General features: G+C 53.5%; 10 protein-coding genes; 5 read left to right on the top strand and 5 right to left on the bottom strand.

The window, feature by feature from the left end:
• Positions 1 to 156: 156 nt before the first annotated feature.
• RCC_04756 (related to zinc alcohol dehydrogenase) lies at positions 157 to 1,247 on the bottom strand (the record flags this gene model as incomplete). XM_023770033.1 has 2 exons in its annotated part: positions 157 to 520; positions 589 to 1,247. The coding sequence occupies 2 exons, from the start codon at positions 1,245 to 1,247 to the stop codon at positions 157 to 159; spliced, it is 1,023 nt and encodes a 340-aa protein (XP_023625801.1).
• Positions 1,248 to 2,620: 1,373 nt separating this feature from the next.
• Positions 2,621 to 3,601, top strand: RCC_04755 (uncharacterized protein; the record flags this gene model as incomplete). XM_023770032.1 has 2 exons in its annotated part: positions 2,621 to 2,719; positions 2,768 to 3,601. 2 exons carry the CDS (start codon positions 2,621 to 2,623, stop codon positions 3,599 to 3,601), a joined length of 933 nt encoding a protein of 310 aa, XP_023625800.1.
• A 294-nt stretch (positions 3,602 to 3,895) lies between these two features.
• On the top strand, positions 3,896 to 4,161 carry RCC_04754 (uncharacterized protein; the record flags this gene model as incomplete). XM_023770031.1 has 2 exons in its annotated part: positions 3,896 to 4,099; positions 4,159 to 4,161. 2 exons carry the CDS (start codon positions 3,896 to 3,898, stop codon positions 4,159 to 4,161), a joined length of 207 nt encoding a protein of 68 aa, XP_023625799.1.
• A 662-nt stretch (positions 4,162 to 4,823) lies between these two features.
• Positions 4,824 to 5,458, bottom strand: RCC_04753 (related to glycine cleavage system H protein; the record flags this gene model as incomplete). XM_023770030.1 has 3 exons in its annotated part: positions 4,824 to 5,149; positions 5,214 to 5,276; positions 5,332 to 5,458. 3 exons carry the CDS (start codon positions 5,456 to 5,458, stop codon positions 4,824 to 4,826), a joined length of 516 nt encoding a protein of 171 aa, XP_023625798.1.
• Positions 5,459 to 5,655: 197 nt separating this feature from the next.
• Positions 5,656 to 6,119, top strand: RCC_04752 (probable 37S ribosomal protein Mrp17; the record flags this gene model as incomplete). XM_023770029.1 has 3 exons in its annotated part: positions 5,656 to 5,679; positions 5,737 to 5,771; positions 5,822 to 6,119. 3 exons carry the CDS (start codon positions 5,656 to 5,658, stop codon positions 6,117 to 6,119), a joined length of 357 nt encoding a protein of 118 aa, XP_023625797.1.
• A 1,786-nt stretch (positions 6,120 to 7,905) lies between these two features.
• On the top strand, positions 7,906 to 9,741 carry RCC_04751 (related to 3`,5`-cyclic-nucleotide phosphodiesterase; the record flags this gene model as incomplete). Its single annotated transcript, XM_023770028.1, has 1 exon — positions 7,906 to 9,741. The coding sequence occupies one exon, from the start codon at positions 7,906 to 7,908 to the stop codon at positions 9,739 to 9,741; it is 1,836 nt and encodes a 611-aa protein (XP_023625796.1).
• Positions 9,742 to 10,805: 1,064 nt separating this feature from the next.
• On the top strand, positions 10,806 to 13,056 carry RCC_04750 (related to BNI4 Bud neck involved; the record flags this gene model as incomplete). XM_023770027.1 has 2 exons in its annotated part: positions 10,806 to 12,956; positions 13,009 to 13,056. The coding sequence occupies 2 exons, from the start codon at positions 10,806 to 10,808 to the stop codon at positions 13,054 to 13,056; spliced, it is 2,199 nt and encodes a 732-aa protein (XP_023625795.1).
• A 2,753-nt stretch (positions 13,057 to 15,809) lies between these two features.
• RCC_04749 (uncharacterized protein) lies at positions 15,810 to 17,096 on the bottom strand (the record flags this gene model as incomplete). XM_023770026.1 has 3 exons in its annotated part: positions 15,810 to 15,898; positions 15,954 to 16,229; positions 16,283 to 17,096. The coding sequence occupies 3 exons, from the start codon at positions 17,094 to 17,096 to the stop codon at positions 15,810 to 15,812; spliced, it is 1,179 nt and encodes a 392-aa protein (XP_023625794.1).
• A 2,853-nt stretch (positions 17,097 to 19,949) lies between these two features.
• Positions 19,950 to 21,241, bottom strand: RCC_04748 (related to adenosine kinase; the record flags this gene model as incomplete). XM_023770025.1 has 5 exons in its annotated part: positions 19,950 to 19,986; positions 20,046 to 20,488; positions 20,545 to 20,880; positions 20,944 to 21,097; positions 21,174 to 21,241. 5 exons carry the CDS (start codon positions 21,239 to 21,241, stop codon positions 19,950 to 19,952), a joined length of 1,038 nt encoding a protein of 345 aa, XP_023625793.1.
• A 720-nt stretch (positions 21,242 to 21,961) lies between these two features.
• Positions 21,962 to 25,034, bottom strand: RCC_04747 (related to DUF221 domain protein; the record flags this gene model as incomplete). XM_023770024.1 has 2 exons in its annotated part: positions 21,962 to 24,781; positions 24,840 to 25,034. 2 exons carry the CDS (start codon positions 25,032 to 25,034, stop codon positions 21,962 to 21,964), a joined length of 3,015 nt encoding a protein of 1,004 aa, XP_023625792.1.
• Positions 25,035 to 25,474: the final 440 nt, after the last annotated feature.

Genomic DNA, 25,474 nt, shown 5'->3' with positions numbered 1-25,474 from the left:
TTGGGGGTCGGAAGTCGGACAGCAATCATTCTGATGACCCAACATGCGAAAATCTCTCGTTTCGCATGGGTGTTATGACACGCTTGCCTGTAGGCTCGCGCGTCAATGTATAAGATCTTCTTACCCGGAACCAGGCCGGAGAAGCTACAATCGATATCACTGTTCTGTCATTTTCACGACGATCTTACCCTTGGCCCTGCCTGTCTTCAACCTACGAAAAGCATCGGGCGCCTTTTCGAATGGAAGCTGTGCATCGATGATGGCCTTAACCTTGCCCGAGGACATCCAATCACCGATTTGAGCAAGTTCCTCTGGGTTTGAGACCATGCCAAAGACGACATGCTTCCTATGCGACCCACCCAAGAAGCGTGGTAAGAGCATCCTCTTCGTGAGATCGGACGCGGACTTCCACGAGACTGCGGCTCCAACTGTGACGTAGACTGCTCCTGATCTGGTGTAATCGGCACATTTCCAGAAGAGGTTCTCATCTGCGCCGACATTGTCCACGACGTGGTCGTATCTGCAGGAAAAGCGATCAGCGGTCAGCTTGGATCTGGTGGAGTTTGTGAGGGCTTCTGTATGACATACAATCTACCGCTGGATATCAGAGCTTCAACAACGTTATGCCTCTTGTAGTCAATAACTTCGTCCGCTCCAAGCGTCTTGCAGAGCTCGACGTTTTCTGTGGAGCACGTCACCGTGACGTGACATCCTATCGCTTTCGCAATCTGTATTCCGAAGCACCCAGTCCCACCACTGCCACCGTTGATGAAAATGCTGCTCCCATCCTTCACGTACGGACTGATGGACTGATAGGCAGTAAGCCCTACTACGGCTACGGATGCGCCATGTGCTGGAGAAACGTCTTTGGGCAGTGGTGTGACACTGTCCTGCTTGGCGATCGCATACTCCGCCAGTGCACCTCCTGTAATACCTGTGCCAGCCCGACCGAACACAAGTTGTCCAGGCTCAAGTGGTGATCCTGAAGCGGGCACCACAATCCGACCTGCAAAGTCTCCAACTKGGATAGCAGGCTTAGAGAGAAACAATCGGGTGAACAGAGGTATTTCGGCGACCTTGTAATCGACCGGGTTGACTGAGGCAGCGAGGACTTGGACGAGATGTTGATCTTGCTTCGCCTGGGGAAGTGGTGCAGAAGAACTGAGCTTTAGATTATTCTCCAAGCCGCCTGCCGTGGAACTGAACTGCCAGGCACGCATAGCCGACGGGATGGATTGTGTGAACATCTTTGAGTATTTCTGTTCCACTTTGACTGGCTACGAGAAGGTCAGTTTGAGGTGGAGATAGGTCAGCGAGAACCATATACGAAGAGAAGATGGCTGCGGAATATCAGATGAAGGGTAAGGGCATCGCAAGTGAGTAGATGGAAATCACTGATTGCAGAGATGTTGTCTCATGCTGCAAACCAATGCTGGCCTCGCCCCTGGCATCCTGCAACCTCCACGCTTGAGGGCAGAGTGTATTGGTATCACAACCCAGACAAATTTGATCGCCGTACAAATCATCGCACATTCCTCAACGCCTGAATCTTTAACTTACACAGTTCTAGGCGTCTCAAAGTGATCCGGACGTAGCCAGAAGAGATGTTTTGAAGAGCGCTTGGCAGGCGATGCAGGTGACAAATTCAGAGACTTCGTCCTAGTCCAGATGTCATCGACGCCTTTTGTTTGTGCGGTGGCTATATCTTGGCTGTCAGGGCGATGATAAAGTCCAGGAATCGTAGCCACGATTGAGGCTATGGTGCTTTGTGATGAGGACGTTGATACTCGGATCCGATGAATTCGATGATGCAGGGCAGGCCGACGAATGAGGTTAGCTCGGGGCGTCTGTCCACAACATCGCGTGAACGCGCGAACAGATAGCATTTCCATTTCGTCTGATTCAAGTGAGGTCATCCTCTAGTGCATCGATACATCCGCATGAAATGGGTTGGGAGCGCGCTACGCCGAGGCCCGTGGGGCTTCACATTCCGTCACGAAGCGTGTAGAAAATGCCCAATGTAAGGAATAGTTATGGCCGAGCTCTCACATGCTGYTGAACAAAGGCCATAAGCTTCGCGGGAGCCAGTAGGAAGGAGGCGAAGAGTTCCAGGGCTTTCTTCTTGCCGTTTGGCGAGCCGGTAAGGAACAGCCATGGTAGGTACCTACCTTAGTGTGAGTAAAATCCCTTCCCAATGATTCTCGGTCGTTCGAAGGTCTTGCTATAGTCAGAGGCGGCCCTCACGTCATACCATGAGCTGTGCTTCGGGGGTTAGGTAGCCGCCATGGCTCGCGTGGAAGTAATATATACTCGCGAGAGACGCGTCGCAGGAAGATGCTTCCAGTGGCACTCCTTTGGATGATATTGAAGACATGCGCTAAAACATGCGCTCTAGGCAATCACCCTGGACTCGAGAAATCACTGTCACCCTAGAGTCTAATTAGCAAATCGCCGCGCTTCGATTCCCCAATCAATCCCGCCCGCGCTTCAAAAGACAGATCGCCGCTCCTCACTCAACAAACACACAAGCAAGTCCTCACACGGCCGAACATCAACAACTCACATTAGCAAGACCATGGCACCTATTCGTGAAGCGCACGGGCGGCGACACGCGAAGACAATGACCCCATCTCTCCGGAAGGCTCTTGCTTTGCATCGGCCCGAAAATGTCGACTCAGAGACTGTTACTTTGGCGGAACTATCACCTCAGCTGACATTTGTGAGCACTGCATCCGCCTCGCTGCGCTCGTCGCTGACCTACATACAGGTAGATGCACCGAACAAGGCTACTAAAGTATTTGCCGTGACCGAACTTCTGGAAGGAATATTGCTGCAGCTGGCACGAAAAGATGTTCTTCTTTGCCAGCGCGTGAATCGCACATGGCAAGATACCGTGACAGGCTCGATCAAGCTGYAGCGTTTTCTCTTCAAGACAGCCGAAAAGGATCTTGGAGTTGTGGCACTCATGGCGCGTCTACCACAGTCAGAGGAAATGCAAGTGACGAAACACGTCCTGCGCGATGATTTGGAGCTGCAAGATTCGCAAACGAGGTGCCAACTCGTTGTTCCTAACCCTCTTCTCTTCTTCAACACCGATCTTCACAACCGTGGCGCATTCTTGAGACCTCCGAGTATCTCTTATGCGGATCTGCTTGCCCACAGCCAGCTACCTTATCATAACATTACCCTGCTGGAGGGTCTGTTTAGCGGTACGCAGTCTGACTCAGTCTGTCTGGAAATGTTTTTGACCCAGCCGCCGGTCTATGAGGTCAGTGTCGAGCTCAACATACCGAAATGTGTGCATTGCCAGGGGAAGGAAACGTGCTGCTTCGCTCTGTCCAAAGTCAAGAACTCGAAAGGTTTGCGAGTGAGAGATATTTTTGCGGCGGCACGTTCGTTCCACTTTCGCCGCCCTCGTCGAGAGGGTGATGAAGACGAGGATGTCACTAGCATTTCCATTGCATTCCAGGCAGTTGCGCATGGCACCCAGAACGGCATTCTGCTTGTGACTGCAGAGGACATGCGGTTGGCAAAGGCAGAGGCGTACGAGCCAAGACCTGAGATTGCAGACCTCGCAGGAGTAGCACCACAAGATGGTTAGTAAGTTCAGATGTCTTCGTAAATATTATCGGATGAAATGGAAAGTTCAAGTGTGTCTTGTTGCCTCCTACCTGCCTTCTCCAGTAGCTTCCATCTGCGAAGCTGGTTTCGGTCCTTGCAATACATGAACAAGAACAAGAACAACAACAACTCCCATTCACCTACGAAGCTGACGACGTTCTCCCTGCTCTTCACTCATCCCAGGATACCCTGCTATCATACCGACATTTTTCATTTCCTCCTCAATCGCCGCCCACGTTATTTATTGCGTCGCAGCATCGACACCATCTCCAACATGGCCAGCGCCACTACCGCACCCCCTACTGCACCTCCTACCGCACCCCCTACTGCACCTCCTACCGCACCTCCTACCGCACCTCCTACCGCACCTCCTACCGCGGTTCGCACCGCAGAGATCTCCGACCATCACAGTGTATTCGACAGAACCAGGCACAAAATCAAGTGCACTGGAGTTGGTATCGTCGCCAAGATTGCCGCCGTACGCTCACACAACTGTCACCGCCCCTACTCGCCTTCATGCGCTGAACTCTCATACAGTAGTATGCAAAGATGAAAGCCAAAGCCGAGCTCAGGGCAGCCAAGCGAAAGGCTGAACAGAGCGTCGCACATATCTGATGGCAATGTAGGTGGGCCGTTCATTGATGGCTATTACAAGGCTTGACAGTGTAATTCCAGATGGTTACAACCAGATTAGGCCTGAGTGAAGGGATTCGCCTGGGATACAGTTTCCCGTTCTGGCAATGCTTTCGACACGCTATACCCGGAAGCGTTCCACCACGCTGATTTTCGGCCTCAAAGCTCCATGACAGAGGCCGTATTTTGCTGAGAAATGCTTGGAAGATGCGCTGGAGCGGGTATGTCGTACACAGTGGCATAAGCGAAGGGGACAAATGGAGCTATATGCAAAGCATTCCATCGATCTCGCACCAGTCCAGGACTTGACCACGGCAGCTCCTGTCTGAAGATCAGCAAGAAACACATCCGAACAGCACTACACTCAGGCATTAGAGACTGCTATAATGACACTCTACGCATGATATTGGTGGTAGAGCACGAGATCATGACAAAATCGCCAGACTCGTTGTGATCGTTACCCGCTGCTTTTGATCCGAGCACACGCTACAATCATGGCAGATCCTACCTAGGTGTTGTTGAATCCAATCCTACTCTGCTCAAGCCATACAAACCACCGATTTGCCCGCTCAGTGGTCGTCGGCATCCTCGGTGAACTTCTTGTAGCCGGCCGCGTCCATGAGACTAGAAACCTCCTCTGGTGCGCTGACCTTGATCTTGGCCAACCATCCGTCCGCTTCGGGGCTCTTGTTGATCGTGCTAGGCTTCTCCTCCAACACACTGTTCGCCTCTGTGATGACACCGCTGATGGGCGACATAATGTCGGAAGCAGACTTGACGGATTCCACCGCACCAATCGAGCTTCCTGCGGTCACCTCGAGGTCTACTGTTGGCAGCTCGACGAAGACGACGTCGCCAAGGGCTTTTGCAGCGTATTCGGAGATTCCAATGGTGGCTGTAGGTGGATCGAGTTGTCAGTACGTTGAAAGACGGCGTGACAAACATAGGTGAATGTGTACCAGTAGAGCCATCCTCAGCCAGCTCAACCCACTCATGGTCCTCGGTGTAGCGCTTCTCCCATGCTGTGAATCATCAGCGACGTAGATGCAATGCGACCACGAGGTATGGATATCCCACCTTTGGCGCTTGCGGTGAAGCTCCGCGCGCTGAACGCCGGCTTCTGAGCTCGCAGACGCAGGTATTGTGGGCGACTGCACTTTGTGATTGAGCGAGTGAATGCGCGGCCTGCGAGAAGAGATGCCATGGTTACTTTGTGCAGGGAGAAGAGTGCTGGGAAGAGAAAAGTAAATCACATCCCGCGAAGATAGGTCTTCCATGGCTACTATCGGCCTCTATCGATCGGCCTCCGATCCAGCCGCCGGCGGTCAGAAGTCCTGACACGGTCAAAACGCTTTACTTAGYTGTCTCGCGTCGAAGAACCATTTCGAGGCAAAACACATCATGTTGTACGAACTCATAGGCGTGGTAGGTATTGATTCATCCAATGAGCACAGTCTCTAGAACTGATCGGCTACTCCACAGGTCCGCCCAGGCCGCAGCGTCAACGAAATCRAAGAGTCCGTCTGCTGTCCATCCATCGCCATCAGCATCTAACGACCATCTGCAGAATCACCAAGACCACCGGCAACATCGTTCTGTCCGCAGGAGGAGTGGTGCGCGGCATCACCAATTGGGGAACATTCATGCTTCCCAAGCCAGCGCGAAAGCAGGGAGCCACATATCGCGAAGGTCACTACTTCATCCTCCGATTCGACTCGAGCGCAAAGACCCAGCACACTGTGAGAAGAACACTGGGCTTGGATCCCAGAATGATCCGGTACAGCGTGGTCCAGATGGGGAGCAAGCTCCAGGATATCAAGGATGTTGGAGGCAAGGCAGACTGGCCCGGCGTTCCCAGCACCTGAGTGTGTGTGAATGTGGTCATTGTGGAAAGCAAAGGATTCAAAATCGGAGTTGTTTGTTTTAAAGGTAGCATGGGACGACGGTATCAGGGCGTACGGCTTTCCTTTCAGACGGCGGTCTATGTATGATATGGGACAGCTTGAACGACCAGGAGGCCCGCTTGTCACGATGTTGCCAAAGCGCGTAACAAGATGCCGTGAGCATTCAGCAAAGCGGAGGAGGCGTTTCGCGCATATGACCCGGTGGGCAAGCTGAGCCTACATCGGAAAGTTCTCATCGACTGCAAGCACTACAACCATGAGCTGGAGGCGAGATTCAATAGGAGGCGTCAAACAGTTCGGCAGCTCGATTGCTGCGCCCGAGCACGTCCTCACGTAACGGTTGGTGGAAGATGGCTCTGGTACGCTGATTTCCGCATTCCTGACCCGACGACCGAGAGCTCACTGCGAGGGCAAACAAGAGTATAGACGCACAAAAGACACCTTCTCTACGCCAGTGCCAGTACCAGAGTGAAAAATCCGAGAGGCAAGTGATGTACGAGTTCCTGAATGAATCGAGGATATGTCAGCGTGATCGGGCATGGGGTACCGTCAATGGCTTTTCTTCATACGCCCGGCTACGGCAAGTTCATGCTAAGATCCCTTCGAGGCGTAGATCGGCCAGACATTTGACTAGAGTACGCTCTGATGAGCTATCGCAGTACACAATCAATATGCACTTCACAAACGTTGACTCGTGGTGAGTATTTGTAACGTGCATGTAAGGCGAATAATGTCTGCAAGCGGACTGCGCTCCGCCTATGAAATAGCCTTTAGGGAGCAAAGATCCGAGCGATTTTCATGTGACACCTTTGACAGCCAACATGCAGTGGGACATTATACATCCCTAGGATCATGTCGTCTATTGTCTCTGATCTCGCGTGGGCTTTCCCAAGCAGGATGTTGCCATTTCAGCCGAAAGCGGGTCGATCTGGGGTTGTATGCTTGTTCGCAAGGCTTGGAACACAGCTAGTCAAACAAACATCCTCGAGGCAGCGGAGCGTATGAAACAGCAACCTGCCACGCAGGCAATGGAGCAAATACCAGCGCAGGCTTCAAACAACAACATGCGCGCGGACAGGAATGCGGTTCGRTCCGAAAGCCGTTTGCGTAAATGGGAGCCGGATTCTCACAGCATCTTGGCAGCGCAGCCTTTGTGCAAGGCTGACGGGGCTGGACTCGAAGTCCCCATCGGACCGGACTAGTACCAGCAACGGCGCGTGCGGCGTGCGTGTGGCCTCCCAGTGCATCCTGCCTGTCGCGTGCGCTATCGTGCAGTTTTTGCTTGAAGGAACCTAGGAAAACCTCGTCGACTCGCACTTCCTAGCTGGCTTGCATTCCTACGCCTACTCAAGACCCAGCCGCCCGGAACGTGCTGATCGGTTGCGGAATCTTGAAGAGCGCCTGATTTCCACTTGGTGAAACGACAGGGCTTGCACAACAGCGCATAGCAAAGGAACAGCAAAAGCGGGAGGATACGTCGTGTGCGACTCGAGAGCAGCCAGACATTGTTCGGTACGGAGTGCTACATTCGCGGGAACCTGCAGAACAATTCATCCAAGTCGCACGTGGCCATCCTTCGAGGGCATAGTCGCTACTACCGTCGAGTAATAAGACACTGGTCCGCCACACATGGTGCAGAGCATTTGCGCGCTATCATACATTGAACATTGGGAAGGTTGTCTCGCGCCGATTGGGTGTTCTAGAGGGCTGAGACGTACAAGGGCTATCACCCACTACATGCGCATCGATGAAAGACACAAGAGATGAGACAGCGAGCTCCACCGTAGGCCTTCATGGACAAAAGCCGGCTGTTCAGGTAATATGTCTCGGCTCCGGGGGAGGACCTTCGGAAGAGAATGTCACCGGATTCCTCGTGCGCTCCATCGGTAGCGATTGGGCCAAGGGATCATTGCTTGCCGTCGACGCTGGCTCACATCTGGCGCCCATAACACGCATGCTGGAACGAGACTTTCCAACGATCAGTAGAGATCGACGAAGACAAGAATCAAATGGCAACCTTGCTCCAGGAGTCAATGCAAGCAGAACATTACACCGACGGCCACTTTCACCTCAGACGGATGGCGACGAGTCTCCCCAATTGGAACCAATTGTTCTTACTTCAGGACCGTTTGCAGGACTCAAGTTCCCAAATGAGTCGGCTCGTGCAAATGCACTTCATGTGTTGCGAACTTACATATCCACCTATTTGATCACGCACCCTCATTTGGACCATATTTCTGGGTTTGTCACCAATACAGCAGCCTTCCATGCCACATCCCGACCGAAGACTCTAGCTGCGTTGCCGAGCACAGTCGATGCGATCAAACAACACATCTTTAACGACGTAATATGGCCGAACCTGAGTGATGAAGACGGTGGAGTTGGGTTCGTAACCTTTCAGCGTCTCAAGGAAGGCGGCGACGTGATGGTTGGCGAAGGGGAAGGAAGAGGGTATATCGAAGTTTGTGATGGACTTGCTGCCAGGGCATTCAAGGTCTCTCATGGATGCTGCACCAAAAGTCCGCCAAGCCACCAACATCGCGGGAGCACGACCAGTCTTGCGCTGTCCGACACGCAGCCACCTTACAGTAGCTCAGTTCTGGGTACATCGCAAGATGTGACGTCCTCCCACATGTCCCGATCACTATCCATCTCGCAGCTGCAGCTACATTCCAACCCGGGGACGCCAGGGCTAGGCCCARGGTCAAACTTTCATCCGAACCATGCTTCGCCGCACGTGCAATCCAACTCAGTTGAAGGTGGATGTATTGTTGATAGTACTGCGTACTTTCTTCGCGACGAGAATACCCAACGAGAGGTCTTGATCTTCGGGGACGTTGAGCCCGACTCTTTGTCGTTGTGTCCGAGAACGTACATTGTGTGGCAGGAAGCTGCGCGGAAAGTTTCATACGACATCCTCGGAGGTATCTTCATCGAGTGCAGCTACGATGACAGTCAGGCAGATGCGGTGCTTTTTGGGCACCTGAACCCGAAGCATCTGATCGCTGAGCTGCAAAATCTTGCAAATCTAGTCACCGAGGCCAGAGCATCCCGACTGGCGGAGCAGGGAACGAAGAAACGGAAGCGTTCTGGACCCAATGGTATCGAAAACTTCGCCCGAAGTGCAGGGTCTGAGGGGAGCCATAAGCGGAGCCGGAGCATTGTACACCAATCGACACTGTTTGAGAACACACGGAGACACAGCGCATCGGACGACCACGGGGCCCCAGATCTCACCTGTTCGGCCCCTTCAGGTGACCCTTCTACCGACCGTTACGAACTCCATACAGCTAGCGACAGCAATCACAGTCTAGATGCCATGTCGCCGCGGTCAGTGACCATACCGCGCAGTAGCGGCATTACCAGCAGCGCACCCACCGCCAGCAGCAACAGCAGCGACCTGCCACTCAGTGGTATCACGGTAGTCATCATTCATGTCAAGGACACACTAACGGACGGGCCGCATGTAAGCGAGAGCATCCTGATGCAGTTGCAGGACCACGAGGCACGATTACGGGAGCACGGCCAAGGATTGGGGTGTGAGTTTGTAATTGCCCAGAGCGGCGAGAGCTACTGGTTTTAATGACACTTGAGGATGTCTGAACGAGGAATTTTTTGAGCATGGTGAAGTCTGAGATTCGCAAGGTTGATGGCATTTACTGAGGATAGGAATGTTGGTCATGAATTATGCATTGGTAGGCGCGTAACTTTCCGCAGTTGTGAAGGTCAATGTTTATCCCTCAAGAAGAGGTATTATCCTGTTGCTCCTTGGAGTCGGCGCCGTTGCATTGCATACGCGTTCCATGTGTGTCTGTGTGTGTGTGTATGGTGTAGGTCTTACTGTTCTCCCGATGTGCTAGCTCCCGCAGTCTACTCCTGTACATGTAGACTGCATGATGGAGAGTCGGTCAGCGGCAGATGTGCGAACAGGGGTACTTTTACGAAGTACGGAGAGATGGAGACTGCGAGGACGATAAGCCAGACTAGCATTTTATGAATCCGAGTGGAGAGAGTTAGTCGTGGGAAAGCGTATGCGCGCCTCCTGACACAACCGACAACCTCCACCTCCGCTCGTATCTTCATCCCATCCGCCGTCTTTGTGGCACGCATATCTTGTATCGCCTTGCTGTTCTTGTGAAGTTATTTGCACCTGTGCGTACTTTGGATTGCCGCATTCCACCCATTCCAGCCGAGATAGACACGTCGGACTCCGCTTCTCTGCGACGTCGACCCAACTACAGTAATGTCGCTGTGAGCGCCACACAGAGCCCGCGAGGGACACCCTTTTCTCCCAGGTACGTTCACACCGGCCGTCTGACTCCTTCTCGCGCTGTGCACACCGCATCGCCTCCGACGCGCCGCATTACCGACTCGCTGCTGCCGCCGCCGTCGTCCCGATCGCATCGCTGCAGCAATAGGGGCCTCGCTCTTGCTCCGCTCTGCTCTCTGCTCTCCTCAACTCCACATCCGCAACTTCACCCATTGCACGCCCTTTCCGCGCTACATGCCATCGCCAGCAAGGCATAGATCGGTACACTGACTGCTGGCCGGCTCAGACTGCATGATTACCACCCCGCACCACTCGAACACCCCCATTGTCCGCCCGCCCGCCCGCAACCAAAAACGCTCTGCAACACGGGTGGCCCAATGGCTGAGGTACTGCCGCTGCCTATGACACCTTCCAGCACCATCACGATGCTACACTCCCGCCCGTCCTCCTCCGACGCCTTCCAGGGCTCTTCCCAACAGTTCTCGCAGTCACCGCGGCTAGTGAACTCGTCCCACAGCACCCAGGGCAGCATGTACAAYGGGCAGAACACTCCATACCGCGGCACTTCGGCCGCTCCTGTGCAGCCATATGCATTCAACTCGACGCCGAATCTGCGAAAGGACACGCGGACGTCCTCGGCGCCCCCGGCAGCCCACGCTGCTCTGCACAAGCACGCACACACACAATCTGCTTCGGCGTCATCCACAACGTCCTCGGATGTATCTTCACAGCCATCGGCCAAGGATGATAGCGTCATGGGTTCGCAGAATGGCTCGCTCATCAATCTATCTTCGGCAATCCCGGACTTGTCGCTCACATCCTTTGACTCTCAAGCGAAACCTTCCCCTGACAGATATCGCCGTCCGGCACAGAGGCGTAATGAGTCCGCAAATACGACGCCAAAGGCATCGCAGCAATCAATCGCAACACTGCCTCTGGTGGACTCGACGACCGTGGCACAGCGGCCCACAAGCCCAACCCTGGACAGGCAAGAAAGCGTCGACGACATGGCTCTGACCAAATCTGCCAACTCGGCGGCGAAGCGATATCGACGTAGAAGCCTAAACGTGGCCACCCTGGAGACCTCGAATACGCAAGCCTCTATGGGCGCCCAAGGCGGCCAACGGCCCAGCTCTGGACACGGATCATCTACGGCGTCAACAATACGGCCTGTATCTTTCCACACACGTTCAGGCAGTGATGACAGCCAGAAGTCGCACCGACAGAAGGATTCTCATGAGAATGTCAAACCTGCAACAGGACTTCGCCCAGAGCAGAAGGGAGGCGTTCAAATTCCGCCTCGCACTTCTTCGGAAGCCAACATACGAATCAAAGCACCTTCACCGCTGTCCAACATGAGTGTCGATGCCGATACAACGACATCCGCGGCGGGGCCGCCCAGTAAGCCCAGGACGTACGCTGCGGTGGCTCAAGCTGCGGTGCCCTCGGCATCAGCTGCCGCACAGCATTTGGCTGCCGTGTCGGACAAGGACCTTAATAAAGGAATGAAGTCACGTCTACGTCGTGCTTTCTCTTTCGGGAGCGCACAAGAGTTACGGAGAGGCGCCGCAGAGAACAGCAATGTGGCCGCTCAACAGGCACAAAACGCAAGGGAGCAACAGCAAGCACAGATTGATGACGAGCTAGACGCCGAGCAGCAAGAGATCGCGAGGAGACAGGAGGAGGCCGGAATCGGTGCGGGCATCTATTCGGGGCAGGGTGGATTTACTGGATCTACGGACAACCTCTCCATCTCGTCGACCGCTTCTTCGGCTTCGATGATGTTACGCAAGATGGGTCGAGGAGCGAAAAAGAGCGCTAGAAGCATCAAGGGGCTCTTCCGACCAAAGTCTGTCATTGGCGTACCCGCAGCGGATGGCCCTGTCCACACACAGGCCGGCGCCATTGTGCAACCCAGTGTAGCACAGGTGTCGATGGTGACCGTGGAAGCCGAGAGGCAAAAAGTCAACGTCAATGAACACCCGACCGACAAGCACGGCATCACTGGTTTCCCGAAGCTGGAGCGTAACTCAATTGACGCAGCGAACGGGATGGCCGCCCACGGCCAGGGCCAAAGGGCATCCGGAGATGACTCCACTTCTTCTCGACGCAGCGTCGTCGGCAGCGACAAGGATCGCGCTGACATTCTTGCCGCTGTCAAAAAGGGCATCCTCAAACGTTCGGGTACCGGCTCACCGAGCGGCTCGCCAGTAATCAGGCCGCGCGACGCGGCTTCTGAGAGCCCAGCACCCAGCATGCCTAGCACACCAAAAGATGTCCAGGGTCGTTCGGAGTCGCTGAAGAATGTGAATGGCGACTACTTTGGGCCTCGATTGGCTGCTTCGCTTGCAAAGAGCATGCCAAACACTCCAAACGGCTCGCGATCCATATCATTCAGCCCACGGATCCAGTTCCATGATGCTTGGTCGAGCACCGAGTATGATCGCCGCGGCGAGATTGCGACGTGCAATCGCCTGACGCCAATGCTCGCGCAGCAGATCAAGGAAGAACTCAACACGTTCAAAATGGTACGGCCTGATCGACCTACACTACTAGATGTAAATGCTAACAAACTCCCAGGAGATGGAAGTGCATGAAATGAGCAAGCCTCACACACATTTTTTTTGACGACGTTGCTTTTCCACTAGAACAGCCGGACACGAGTACGAACGCGCATGTAGCGAGACCCACCTTCCTGCTGTCACGCAGCATTTCATTCAGGCTTCAAACGCGTAGGACATCTTCTAATTCGAAATGGGCATTCTGGCGTCCAAGGGGGGCTGGACAGCCCGAGCAGGCGCATCGATGGATGGAGTGCATTTTGGACGGCTCTCTTATCTCACTACCGTGGCCTTTGTTTTATTGTCTCACCTGGATTAGCGATTGCAAAGAAAGTCATGGATGGCAGTCATGGGCAGCATATGTTTTTGTCGAGAGTCACCACACGCAAACGACACAATTTCTTCTCCCATCTCTCCCAGTTGATGAACCCTGAGGTGAGGCTTGCACTTTGCTTGCAAGGAGCATTCGAAATGCCTGTTTGAAGTCGAGAAGGTTACGTCCGGTAACTCAAAAGTGTGCATGCATACATGTCCCTTGCCGTGTCTTCCACTGCATGGTGTGGCTTGCGCATTGGCTGCATTCGCTGGAACACACATTTCGTGTCGCACGGAGCGGGGCCTCGAGCTTCTTGTCACATGATCGACAAGTGTCCCGCAGGGGGTGCAACGTCGGTTCCTAAGGTACATATGAACTTCATTGCCTTCCCGAGTATCCACGCCAAATGCCAGTATATCAGGCTCGCAGCGACAATTCCAGAGGGCGTACGAAAGGGCGCATCAAGAAACATTCTTATTCCATCCGTCTCATCAAATCCTCCCAGCGACGACTGTCGAGCTTGTAACGATGATGGTCAAGATTCCGGCTGATTACTCGATGCATCATAATCCGCCCTTTTTGGTACGGTCTGCAAGATGTTCAGGCGTTCCGTGGGCCCGCGAAATCTCAGCCGGCGGTCATACAGCGCCTTCACATATCGATGGGAGTTGTCAACATTAAGGAGCGAAACGAGCGCAATTTTCTCGATAACATTGCTAAGCTGCTGTCCTCTAGGCATCTTATCTACCCTCGAGACTTCCCCGAGCCCCAAGACGCCGACCGAGCCCCAGCTGTAGGCATATTGTCTATCCCTCCGTGTTGAAGCTTGCGGCGCTGAACATAATAGCATAAGACGCTTGCCGCTGGGCAGGGGCGGTGACTGCCCCTGCCGCTTGCGCATGCCTTACCTTAGGGGCTCCTATCCCTTTCTATCGGTCTCGCCGGCGGGGTTCCCGGTATCCTGCAGTAAAGGTAGTGTATATGTATACTGGACCCTACGACTATGCGTAAGACTGGGTTGCCGTCTTCGGGCTCGGGGAAGTCTCGAGGCTCATCTACCTTCGAATGCGTCGAGACGATGCAGAAACCGAGTTCCAAACGAGCAGAAGTAGGAGTACGGGAAGAACACGGGCTACGGCATGTTTTGGCGTTTGCCTATGGACATTGCGAAATATCCGGTTCGCAGTCACTGCTGACATGTGAGCCAAAGGCCGTCCGCTGTGGACAACCGGTGGCTCGTGGGAAGAGTCATCCATCGACCCGTCCTGGATGCGACTCACCACACCGTGCTTCTTAGACACATTCTTTCTTGTCGAAGCGATGCGTTCGGAAACCTTTTCGACGTTCTAGCTGGATTGAAATTCCCCAACTTGCTAGCAACTGTTCGGCCTTGGATCGAAAGAAAGACAGCTGACGTTGGCGAAGCTCGATATGCTCCCCKATATTTGAAAAGTAATTCTACCCACGAGGCTGGTCTCGGAGGCTCTCGAGTTGGCTGCCGTGTCAGGATAGTTACCTCGAGAATCACTTATGGGCTTCTGCTTCGCTGGGCGATGTCCAAACCAACAGCTCTGTTGACGCTATATCGGTCTGGAGGCCACACGGATTGGTGATGATGGGCTCGGAGCGGACATCCCGCACCTGCATGCGTATGACTCTTCCCAAGGCAGAACTATCGGTTGGGTTGGGGCCAACAGCACAGATCAACGGAAGAGACCCGATCAGCACTTCATCAAGACTTTGCGAGAATCCGATTTCGAGTCGGGATCATCATCTGGCACGTTCAAGTGGCCAGACAACCTGGGCTGCCAGCCTGACACTCTGACGGTAAGGCCAACTTTTCGGCTATGCGAGCAGGTTGTTGGCAGTCATCCTTGTTCAATCCCTTGTTGGCGAGTCCAACACTGCCGGCCATCTGCCGGTGATGACGGAGAGAGGTAAATGTCAACAATAAATAGAATCGGGCTGAAACGCGCACAATCTTGTGATTAGAAGTTATCTCACAGGCCAGTACGGCAAACTCTCACGCCCCAAAAAAGCAGTGTGGCGCTTATCGACGTTGAAGCAAAGCCTGCAAGCCTGCTGCAGGTCTCCAGGTGATGAGCCACTGCAGCAGTAAGGAACGGGTGAACACGTTGTACAGCATGTCGACCGCTTGCTTGGGATTAAGGTATTATACTGCACGTCCAAGCCATGCTGCCTTCCTCATTATTATGTGCATCAAACATCATCTTCGAGCCAGCGAAGATGCTAGAACGTTTCCCCATCCCATCAGCCGTTCCCCTTTCGTCGTCTTCCCATCATTTGCTGACGTTGTTCCGTTCCTTCATAACCGTCCCGCAAGTAGAGCCGCCCGTTGGTATCATTGGGAAGAGAATAAACACACAACCCCAAAATGTTGCCACAGCTCCGTCTAATGTAATCCGTCATRCATGCAAATATGCCCATTAACACGCAGGCGATTGGGCGATAAAGAGCCTACTAGGTGTCTYCCAATAAGAATTTCACCGACCTCGTGTCGTAGCAGATGCGGCCGAGTCCTCTCCCGTCGTGGCGTTTTCCGGATCCRGTTGAGCAAGGCAGCGTAGGAGCACTGCAGAAGTGGTCAGCTCGTCATCTCTGAACACGACAGGGCAGGCAAGACTTACGGTCCATGATCTCCTCTTCGGCGACGCCCATCTGGTAGTCGACCAGCCCATGCTTCTCGACACTGTCACAGAGTCGAACAAGTTCCCTCGAGAGATGCTCCAAGATCTGCGCGCTCATGATCGATCGCGGCTCGCGAACTGGTTGGGCAGTACGAAGCCACTCCTGGGCCATGTCGAACTGAGTCTGCAGGGTTACCAACCAGGCTCGGTTGAACTCGTCCCAGAGCCGGATCCGATCGTCGTGGAGGTTGTCATCGTCTCGAGTAAGGCCTTGCACTACAAATTAGTCAAGAAATCGACTTGTGAAAAAGGCAATGGTTCATGCTCACCCAGCGCTTCTGCGTTTCCAATCAGGTAGTGCGAAGCTTCCATCAAGAGACTGCCGACTTCGCGCAGCGCTCCTCCTCGGACTTGAGAAAAGATGGAGCGCATCTGAGCCTGATAGGTGCTGAATGCTTGATCTGCAGACTGATTCGATGCTGACGCGAATTGCGAGTAGCTCGCATAGGATTGCTGGCTGGGGTCTACCATGGTACTGCCGTATGTCTGCGAGGATGTTGGTGCGTATGCAGACTGCTGATATTGCGACGGCAAGTGCGGCGCCGCCAATTCGGGCGCAGTCGCACCTGTCGGCATTGACTGGCCTGCAAGGTAGTATTGCGACTGTGGAACCCCGAATTGGGACGCCAATGTCTCACTCGCAGTACCTGGTCGCTGGGRGTAGCGCGAGACCTGATCGTATGGCGTTTGCGTCGTCTGCTGAGATTGCTGGCCCAGGCTGTACAGCGCGCTCGCGCCGCCGTATTGTGAGTATTGTGAGCTCTCCTGTGGTCGCGGCACGTCTGGACTCTGCTGCATCTCGGCCGCGTACTGCATGGATTGCGCGGACGCGCTTCCAGTTGCTCCGTACTGCGGGGTGCCTTGCGCGAAACCATAGACTTGCGCATCGCCGGAGGACCTCCCAGTTGAAGGCACAGTGGGGGGCGATTGATGGACGTAGGATGACTGTCGAAAGCGCTCAACGGTACCAGGAGTTGAGTATTGACCCGAGGGCTGGGAGGGTGCTCCCTGGGACTGTGTCTGCTGCTGCGCTGCGTATGTGTTCTGCGCATACTGGCGTCGCGATGGGTCATTATATTCCATCACAGGGTCAAGTGCAATCGGCCGCTCGTGAAAATCGAACCCTTTCTGCGACGCCAATGGCGAGAAAGGCGGTGATGCATAGACAGTCGCCAGCTTTTCGGTGGGWACTCAGTGTAGGGAAGTGCAAGCCAGTGTGAATGAGCGCGAAATGTGTAGTGACCACGGGAAGCCCAAGAGCCGACGCGGAAGGGTATACGAGTCGATTTTACTTGTTGTGGGCAGACCGCGTCTAAAATGTTGGTCGTGGTTGGAGCTGGCAAGGCGAGCGGGTTCGATGTTGTGACCTTGGCCGGAAGCCTGTTCCTGGCGATGCCCAAGAGTTCACTAGGGTGTCAAATTGGGAGGCTGAGCACTGTTGGCACCCGCGTTGGCCAGAGTTGGAAAGTAGTATGATAAAGCGAGCGGTGCCTTCCAGTTGCTAGGCTGCTGATGATGCTCGGACGAAATCGAAAGGAAGGCGAAGCTGCAGGAAATGAACGACTGCAGGCAATCTGCTGAAATGGAAGCGAAACAAGATGCAAATCAGAGCAGAATTAGCACTCCACAAGAATGGCAGTGCGCACGTAACAGACTAGTTTCGCAACACAGAACTGCCGGAGTAAATTCGAATATTGTCGAGAGTGGACCTGGTCGTAGTTTGAACCGATTAAGCCTCTTCGTCTCTCTTGAGTCGCCGGTATGAGACGCTGACAAGGAAGTGACGCGGTCAAGAATTCGGAAACGTGAGGTGTGAAACTGGGAGGCCAAAGACTAGAAGCTGCCAAATTAGTAAGGGATCGCATTAATGCTCGCTCGTAGGAACGGAAACGAGGCTACGTGAGCGCGTGGACGTGGAATTTGATGGAAGGTGAGTAGATTGGTAGATGTTCAGCTTGGCGATGCCGGGCTGAGGAGGAGGACTCCAGCTACGTACCGTGCTACGATCCAGACAGCAAAAAGGCAAGCGAGACACTGAGAGTCGTAGAGTAGCCGGATAGACTAAGTGGTGACATTGTTACTTGCATGGAAAGTGATGAAGGCGGTTGGCCGGATCGCCCACCGTTTGTGGCAGCCCAACCTTCAAGAGTCAGGGATCATAACGCAAGAGAGGCGCAGGATATAGTGCACCGCAGTGCTAGCGATTGGTCACCTTCAGAGGTGTTCGAGCAAACCAAGCCAAATGGGTCTCTGCGGACTCTGCTTTTAGAGTACCGGCGGATCTGTTTGAAGAACCAGACTACTCTTATTGAGCTGTTTTGCACTCGCCTGAAGCATTGCGGACCTGGGACAAACGTCCTGCTGAAGCGATTTGTGTATCTCAACACGCGATTCGTAGCCCGTCTTGTACAATGCCCATCGTTTGAAGCGTTGCAGCGGAAGCAATTTTCATCATATTGTGGACCATGCAAATATCGTGCGAAGACGATGTCCTCTGCCCGCTGCCCGCTGCACGCCAACTGGGCGCCGTAGAGAGTTTGGCGTGGCGGTTGTACCTGCATGGGAGCTTGGATGCATCGTCGTTTGTTCCTTATGCCATGATCCCAGTAGCGAACTATCCGACTGGTGGCATAGCATCCGGATTACGGATCACGTCCGGCGATGGCCAACCGCCACCATCGCGTCCGCCAGCCGTCAGTCATCTGATCTCCAGATCCGTCCAGGTCCGGAAGGGGTGGCCCGGTGCCAGGTGTGAAGGATTTGTGGTGAACACTGACGTCCCTGAGCAAGGGATCAATGTGAAGTCGGCCTTTGGACCGATCCGATCTGAAACCGCGCGAAACTGTTGGCTCATCTTGGCTTCGCGTGCATACAAGTCATACACGTGCAGAAAGCGCCACCTTAACAGACTGACAAGCGCAATAATACTCGAGGCACCCGGCGCTCATCGCTGCGGCATGTTTCATCTTGCCCTGAGTTGTTTCCGTGGTCTCGGGATGTGCAAACCATCAAACGAACATGTCACGATCTAGCGGCATCTGGATCGCCTACTCTCGGTAAGGCAATCGGTCAGTGCTGATCACAGTCTGCAGGTGCAGCCTTGCCTCTTGGGTAGCGAGCACCTATGCTTAGCGAGGCCACCAAGTGCTATCGAAATAACCTGGCCAGTAAAAGACCGATTCGGATCCCTGTGGTTGCCCAATGCCTTGCCCAATTTTTGCAGCCGCGGGGACTGTCGCCATTATACCTGCACACAGGGTAATCGGGTGTTCAGTCCAAACCACAGTTCCAGAAACCCGGTTGCAGCCCCGTGGTTGACAAGCCCGAACCCTCACGGCAGTCATCATCATCATCATCAAACAGCTGCAGTACGTGGCGTGAGTCGCCCGTGTCGATGTCAATTCGGAGCTCGTGTTGTAGCAGCGCTCCTAGCCGAGTCGGGTTCGGTAAGGTATAATACATGTAATAATGATCATTTGACCATGTTCGAACACTTCTATACGGGATGGCGTGCATAGGAGGGACATCAGCGCTATACGAGTCGTGCATGTTACCTGTTGAATGTTCAACCCGAACTTGACACTGCTCAAGGCCGTACTTGTGCGAGAAGACGCAGCGGACCGCTCATGCAGCGACATGCCCCTGCAGAAGTCCAAACCCGAAGCATCGGATCACAATTTCGAGAAATCATTCGCTGAAAACGAGCACAGTCTTGTGTTGGTATATCGTTATCACAGGCGTGTTCAGTTCTATAGACCAAGTAGGTCATACAGTCTCCCTCATTTCTTCACGGCAAAGCCGCGCTGGTTATATTGCAAACAGGCTTTTGGCATCTCTTGGCATCGTTGATGATGCTTGGTCTTGGGTATCATGTCACGCGACAAAACATTTGTTGTTGAAAGTTGTTGAAACGGCGCAGTAGGCTCGATCATGCGATCACTTGGCCGAGTAGGTCTGCTTGGGCGATGGGTATCTATACAAGTAAGCTTTTGGTCTTCCAGACGAGAAGAGGGACACGGCAGAGTGACTTACGAAGGTCCAAGTTCGCGCAAGCTCAGCGCAGCCAGCCACGAGCCCATGTCGACGGACGTCTCGATGCTCTCGCCCTTGACAACACCAGCAAAGAACCCGCCTGCGAAGGCATCGCCGGCGCCGTTTGTGTCGTTGATTTCACTCTTATCGATCGCGTGAACAGGGAAAGTCTTGACCTGGTCCTCACCCTGCACGGCAATGATAGTGGGGTCAGTTCCTTGCGTGATAATCGCGACACGCTTGCKCTGCTTGTTCTCCTTTGGCAAGTTGGCGAGATGCTTGGCGATTTCAGAGATGTCGTGTGTTTTGAGGTCATGCGAGTCGGAGTAAGAGATGGCCTCTGTCTCGTTGCCGATGATGTAATCMCAGTAAGGTGAGGTCTGGTCGACCTGGTCCTTGAAGAATTGCGGGATAAACGGGGCAGATAGGGAGAAGATGAATGGCTAACAACCAAGACATTAGCACTGGCATTCACAAGAAATCGATGTAGACGACCGACCTTGTTCGCTCTCGCAGCTTCCTCGGCAAGAGCCATAGCAGCCGGTACGCAGACGGTCAAATGGTAACCACCCACGAAGTAGGCCTTGGCCTTTTCGACAATGCCCCAGTTCTCCTTCAAGTGTTCAATCTTGTAGCAATTCGCCGCGGCGAGATCGGTGCACATGCTGCGGTCATGTCCCGTGATGATAACTCCGCAGCGGCCAGTGGGCTGCTCTGGGTCTTGGAGGTAGCGGACGGCCAGACCAGCCTCCTTGTTCGCCTTTTGGAGCGTCTCGGCGTACTTGTCGTTGCCAACGCATCCAAAGTAGACGACAGAGTTGGGTGGTAGAATGTACTGKAGTTCAACATATCAGCTTGTGACTCTCTCCGAGCTGGTTCAGAATGAGCGGCAACACACCTGTGCACCTCTGGCGGTGTTCTGGGCGGCACCACCAGCGATGAGCTTCGCATCACGGTTCTGGATAAGCTCCTCGTACAGCGATGCATGCTTCTCCTCGGCCAGAATGGCATCGTTGGCCTTTAGGCCATACTTCTCAAGCAAAGCAGCATCTCTGACGCCATTGTCAGTGTCAAACATTCCATCGGCAATGAGACTTTCAGCAGTGTTTGGCTGCCATTGAGACTCACCCTTTTCCCTGAATATCAAGGAGCGGGTTCTCCAGACAGAGAAGATCGTAGCTGTGGTCGGCAGACATGTTTTTGGCTGTGTAAGAGTAATGTTTGATGCTGTGATGTTAACGTTGAGGATAGATGGGAAGTTCAAGTCCATTCCATTTCCTCACCCCACCATCTACCCCCGCTGACGAAATCGAAGCAGCTCGGGAGATTCACTTATCCTTTCGGTGCCTTTCGGTCTCGCAAGGCCTTGGTCGCGGACGAAGAGTTTACTCCGAATGGGCCCTGTACCAATGTCAACCTCCATAGCGATTCGTTCTACAACAATCTGGTGGAAATGTTGAAGACGTGGAAGATTTCTCAGCTCTCTTGATTTACCTGAAGCTGATCCACCCCTAAAACACAGCAACTCAGAAGAGTGGGGCGTTCACATTCCGCAATGCCAACTACCCTCGCACACAAATTGCACTTAATAAAGTAGCTTCACAGCATTCGCCATGACAAGTTACATCCCAGCAACTGATTCAATAGCCCAGAGCATTTGACGTCGATTGAAAACGAATTCCATTACCCCAACCCTTACCCTAGCACCAGCTTTCCCACTTTCTGGGGCTGGAAAGGAGCCAGAGCTATCGGCGAGTTGGATGGTATACAGCCTTATCCGGCACGCGAAGCAAACAATGAACATTTCGGTTTAACCGTTTATAAAAACCAATACCTTCTGCGCTGTCTGCCATGCTCCCAGGGTATAGAACTCCGTAATGCGCGAATGCAACGCCGTCGTACACGCTAAACGAAAATCACAGCACAATCAGATCCCGACTGGTGAAGTCAGGTGGCGGAGCGTAGAATTGCGCACGCCCATTAGCATCTAATGTGGCGCCCTCGTTGCTCATCCAGATGTGGGTCTTCTCTTGCCTGACACCATTATTAGTATCCTCGACCACAACCGTGCTCATCTTCCCAGCTCTCTTGATCTCGTCGTCGCTAACGCCGAGCGGGTCGCGTGGAATCCAAACCACAGGACGTGTGGCGCGAAGTGCTTCTGGCTGAAAAGCACTACGCACGGCCAACTGTCGCTCATCTGGTGTCAGGTCTTCCAGCTCATCCGCATAATTGGCGAACAAGTCGTCTCCAAGGTCATGCTGTGCTTCATTGTTGTGATGTAAGCCGTGCTTGCCCTCCGCTTCGGCCTTGGCCCACTGCTCGTCTCGGATGACGGCGTCGTCTTCGAGTGTGATGGGTAGGTACCGAAACAATGGCTCAAATACCACGTTCAATTGCCATTGGTAAAGAACAGTCGCAATCAATACAATAATCATGATAATGGCCTGCGGAAGGCACTCAAACTGTTTTCCTGGGATGGAGACGGCAAAGAAGAGGCCGATGAGACAAATCTCCATGATGTAAATCCCGGTGAACATTTGGTTGAGAGCCACTGGAAACAGCTCCCCGCCTGTGTCATTGAGGTTTCGGTGAACGAACAGAATGTTGTATCGATATACCACGGAGAAGAGGCCAAAGATCAGCAGCATGAAAACCACAATAAGTGGAGCTGTGATCGAATAGATTATGCCAATCGTCGCAAAGTTGGTGAAGAGGGGGAAGAACGATCCCCAAGTAATGGTGTTGGGGTCGGTCTGTCGTTTGAACTTGTCGCGTGGTGTGGAGTCAAGGAGTGGCGCCAAGATGAACACTGATAATAGCCCTGCAGGTTGCAATAGGTTGCTGGCCGAGTTGTTCAATGCTTGCACCGTCAAGTAGGAGAAGTAGTAGTTGGCGGCCGGCGGGATACTTGTGGCAAGACTCTGGAATATCCTGCTGGGATTTGATGCAAGCTGCCGGCCAAATGGAACAAACCCGGAAGACAGTGTGACCACGAAGAAGACCTGAATGAACAGGAAAGCGAAGAACCAAGTCTGAACGCCTTTCTCCTTCGCGCTGCCTGTGGCGACGCCCTGTCGATGGATTAAAGCCCGGAAAATGATCGGAATAAGCAAAAGAATCAAGATCAGGATGAGCTGGGGCAGCAGACCTTGGATCCCGTTCTTGACCTTTGCCGGGAGCCTGTCCAACCAGCCCAGCCATGGGACAATCTTTGCCAATGTAGAGACGTTACTGAGCAGACCAGTGAACGTGACCGGGACGGCATACAGAATGATGAGCGCGGCGCAGGTGACGAGAGTGACGCTGGTCCTGATGTAGCGCTCCCACCAAGTCATCGAAAGATTCTCCCAGATCACATCGTTAGGGCTTATCTCAACAATGCGCGGGGTCATGGCCGATGGGAGATGGTGGATCAGAGACTGGCAGMACATGTGAGCAGCAGCCTGGTTGTTGAATTGGATAAAGGCCGAGTTCATGAGTGGGTACTTTTCAGCGTTGGTCTGATCCGTTTCAATTTCAAGATTGAGCCGCGCCAGCTCGCGGCGTTGCCAGTATATCTTGTCCACTTTCTTCCCGATCAAAGGAAGGCTCGGGAGCCAGCTGAAGATGGGGAGACGCATGGTCTCTCGATCGGCAGGACTGATGAAGCGGCGCCACTCTGCATCCTCGTCGTCGTCCAGATCCTCGCCATAATCTTTGTTGAAAGCTCGGGGATAGTCTTTTCTGTCTTCTTGGTTTTTCTTATCCCTCTTCTTCTCCTCCTTGCGGGGAATGAAAGGGAATTCATCCTCGTTCTCCGCAACGTGCGGCTGAGGAGAAGGGAGGAAGAGCGAGTCATCGTGGCCCAGAATCTGGCGGACCTTGGAATAGCCTTTTTGGAAATGCGGTTCCTCAATTCCCATCTGGAACCGGGGCTTGGACTCTCTAGATGCCCCGCCCGACAATTCCCCATCAGTGATACCATCAAGACCACCTGCTCCAGGATGCTGAGTATTTTGCGGTTTGGATATATCCTCCATTCCATGCGTCGTTTCGACCTGAGCTCCGGAGCTAATGCCACCTTCGGACTGTTGCTTTGTGTTAAGTTTGCGACCTTCCTTCTTCGCAAGCTTCTTCTCCTTCGCATAGCACTGCTTAATCAAAGCCGTCTGGGCATTTTCCAAGCTCTTAACAATAATGCCGCGGTCTTTGACTTTCTCGGCCAACTCGGAGTAGTCGCGGTTGATCCAGACGGTATGAATGCCTCCGGGAAGAACATCGAACAGGCCGTATAGCGCTGGGAGACTCTGCCATTTTGGCGGGATGCCAGATACGAGCACGGTAGTTGCAGAGGCTCGCAATCTGTGCTGTGGACTGGTCAAGTATGTTTGTCGAATGCGCACGTAACCAGAGAGTTCAGTGAACATGAGATACAGGACCCATGCGATGAAGAGGACAGCACAGACGAGATGAACCCATAGTCGATTGGCCTTGGTGGCGGGAACATTGGAGAAGGACTGCCGGTAGAGACCATCTTGGTCACCTCCGGCGGTGGTGTTGATTGGCAGTAAGATCGGCAAGATCAAGGTTGCCGCCGGAAGAAAGATCTTGAGCTGGACCCGGAGATAGCGGAGGAAGAAATAAGCATCAAGACCGCATTTCTCGATCAATGTACGACTGGAAGTAGTCCATAGGGGAATGAGCCAGCCGAACGGGCCTCCAGGAGGAACGGGAAGACGCTCGCGCTCAGAGACCTGTGCATGTTACAGTCAGTGGATTTCTCGCTTCGAATGTGACCGGAAGTGATCATACCGCGTGCGACTTGGGGCTATAAATGCGGGTATAGTGCGTCCTCACGAGGATGAAGAGGAGAACCTGAGCACCCAGAGTGGCCGAAGCAACAGTGAGAGCAGAAGCGAGACCTCCAGAGGCCGAGTTCGTCGCCGTAGGGCAGTAAAGCACCCGATCCCAGAAACCGGTCTGTGTGCAGTTCCCAGGCACATCCATGTTGCTTTATCTGTGTCGCATGATGTTGGCAAGCAAGTTATGCGCGATAGAGTACAGAACAGAAGGTGTAAACATCACGGGCTACATAGGACAGAAGGCACAGAAGCGCACGGTATGTCATAGTTCGGCGACAAACGTGAAACAGGTTACAGCCGCTTATTTAGACGATAAACCACCAAGATGCCAGGATCTAATTCCGACGTTCATTGGTTCATTCAACGGCGCCTCTACAGTGCACAGATGCATCTTTGTATAAGCGAGCGTTTGCAACAGCTGTTGCAGTATCCCTTATGCGGGCTCTCTGCCCTCTCAGTTCTGGAGGGGGTTTTGTAAAGGTGACAGTGTTGCGACTACATCCATGCACGGCAGTCCATCATGCACCCGAACCTGCATGAACGCATGGCAGATGTCGTCGTCTGGGAATATCCTTGTGCGAGATT

Source organism: Ramularia collo-cygni, assembly GCF_900074925.1.
Source record: "Ramularia collo-cygni strain URUG2 genome assembly, contig: RCC_scaffold06, whole genome shotgun sequence".
Classification (NCBI taxonomy): domain Eukaryota; kingdom Fungi; phylum Ascomycota; class Dothideomycetes; order Mycosphaerellales; family Mycosphaerellaceae; genus Ramularia; species Ramularia collo-cygni.
Note: the sequence above shows the minus strand (reverse complement) of the source record. Positions and strands in the feature narration are given on the sequence as shown.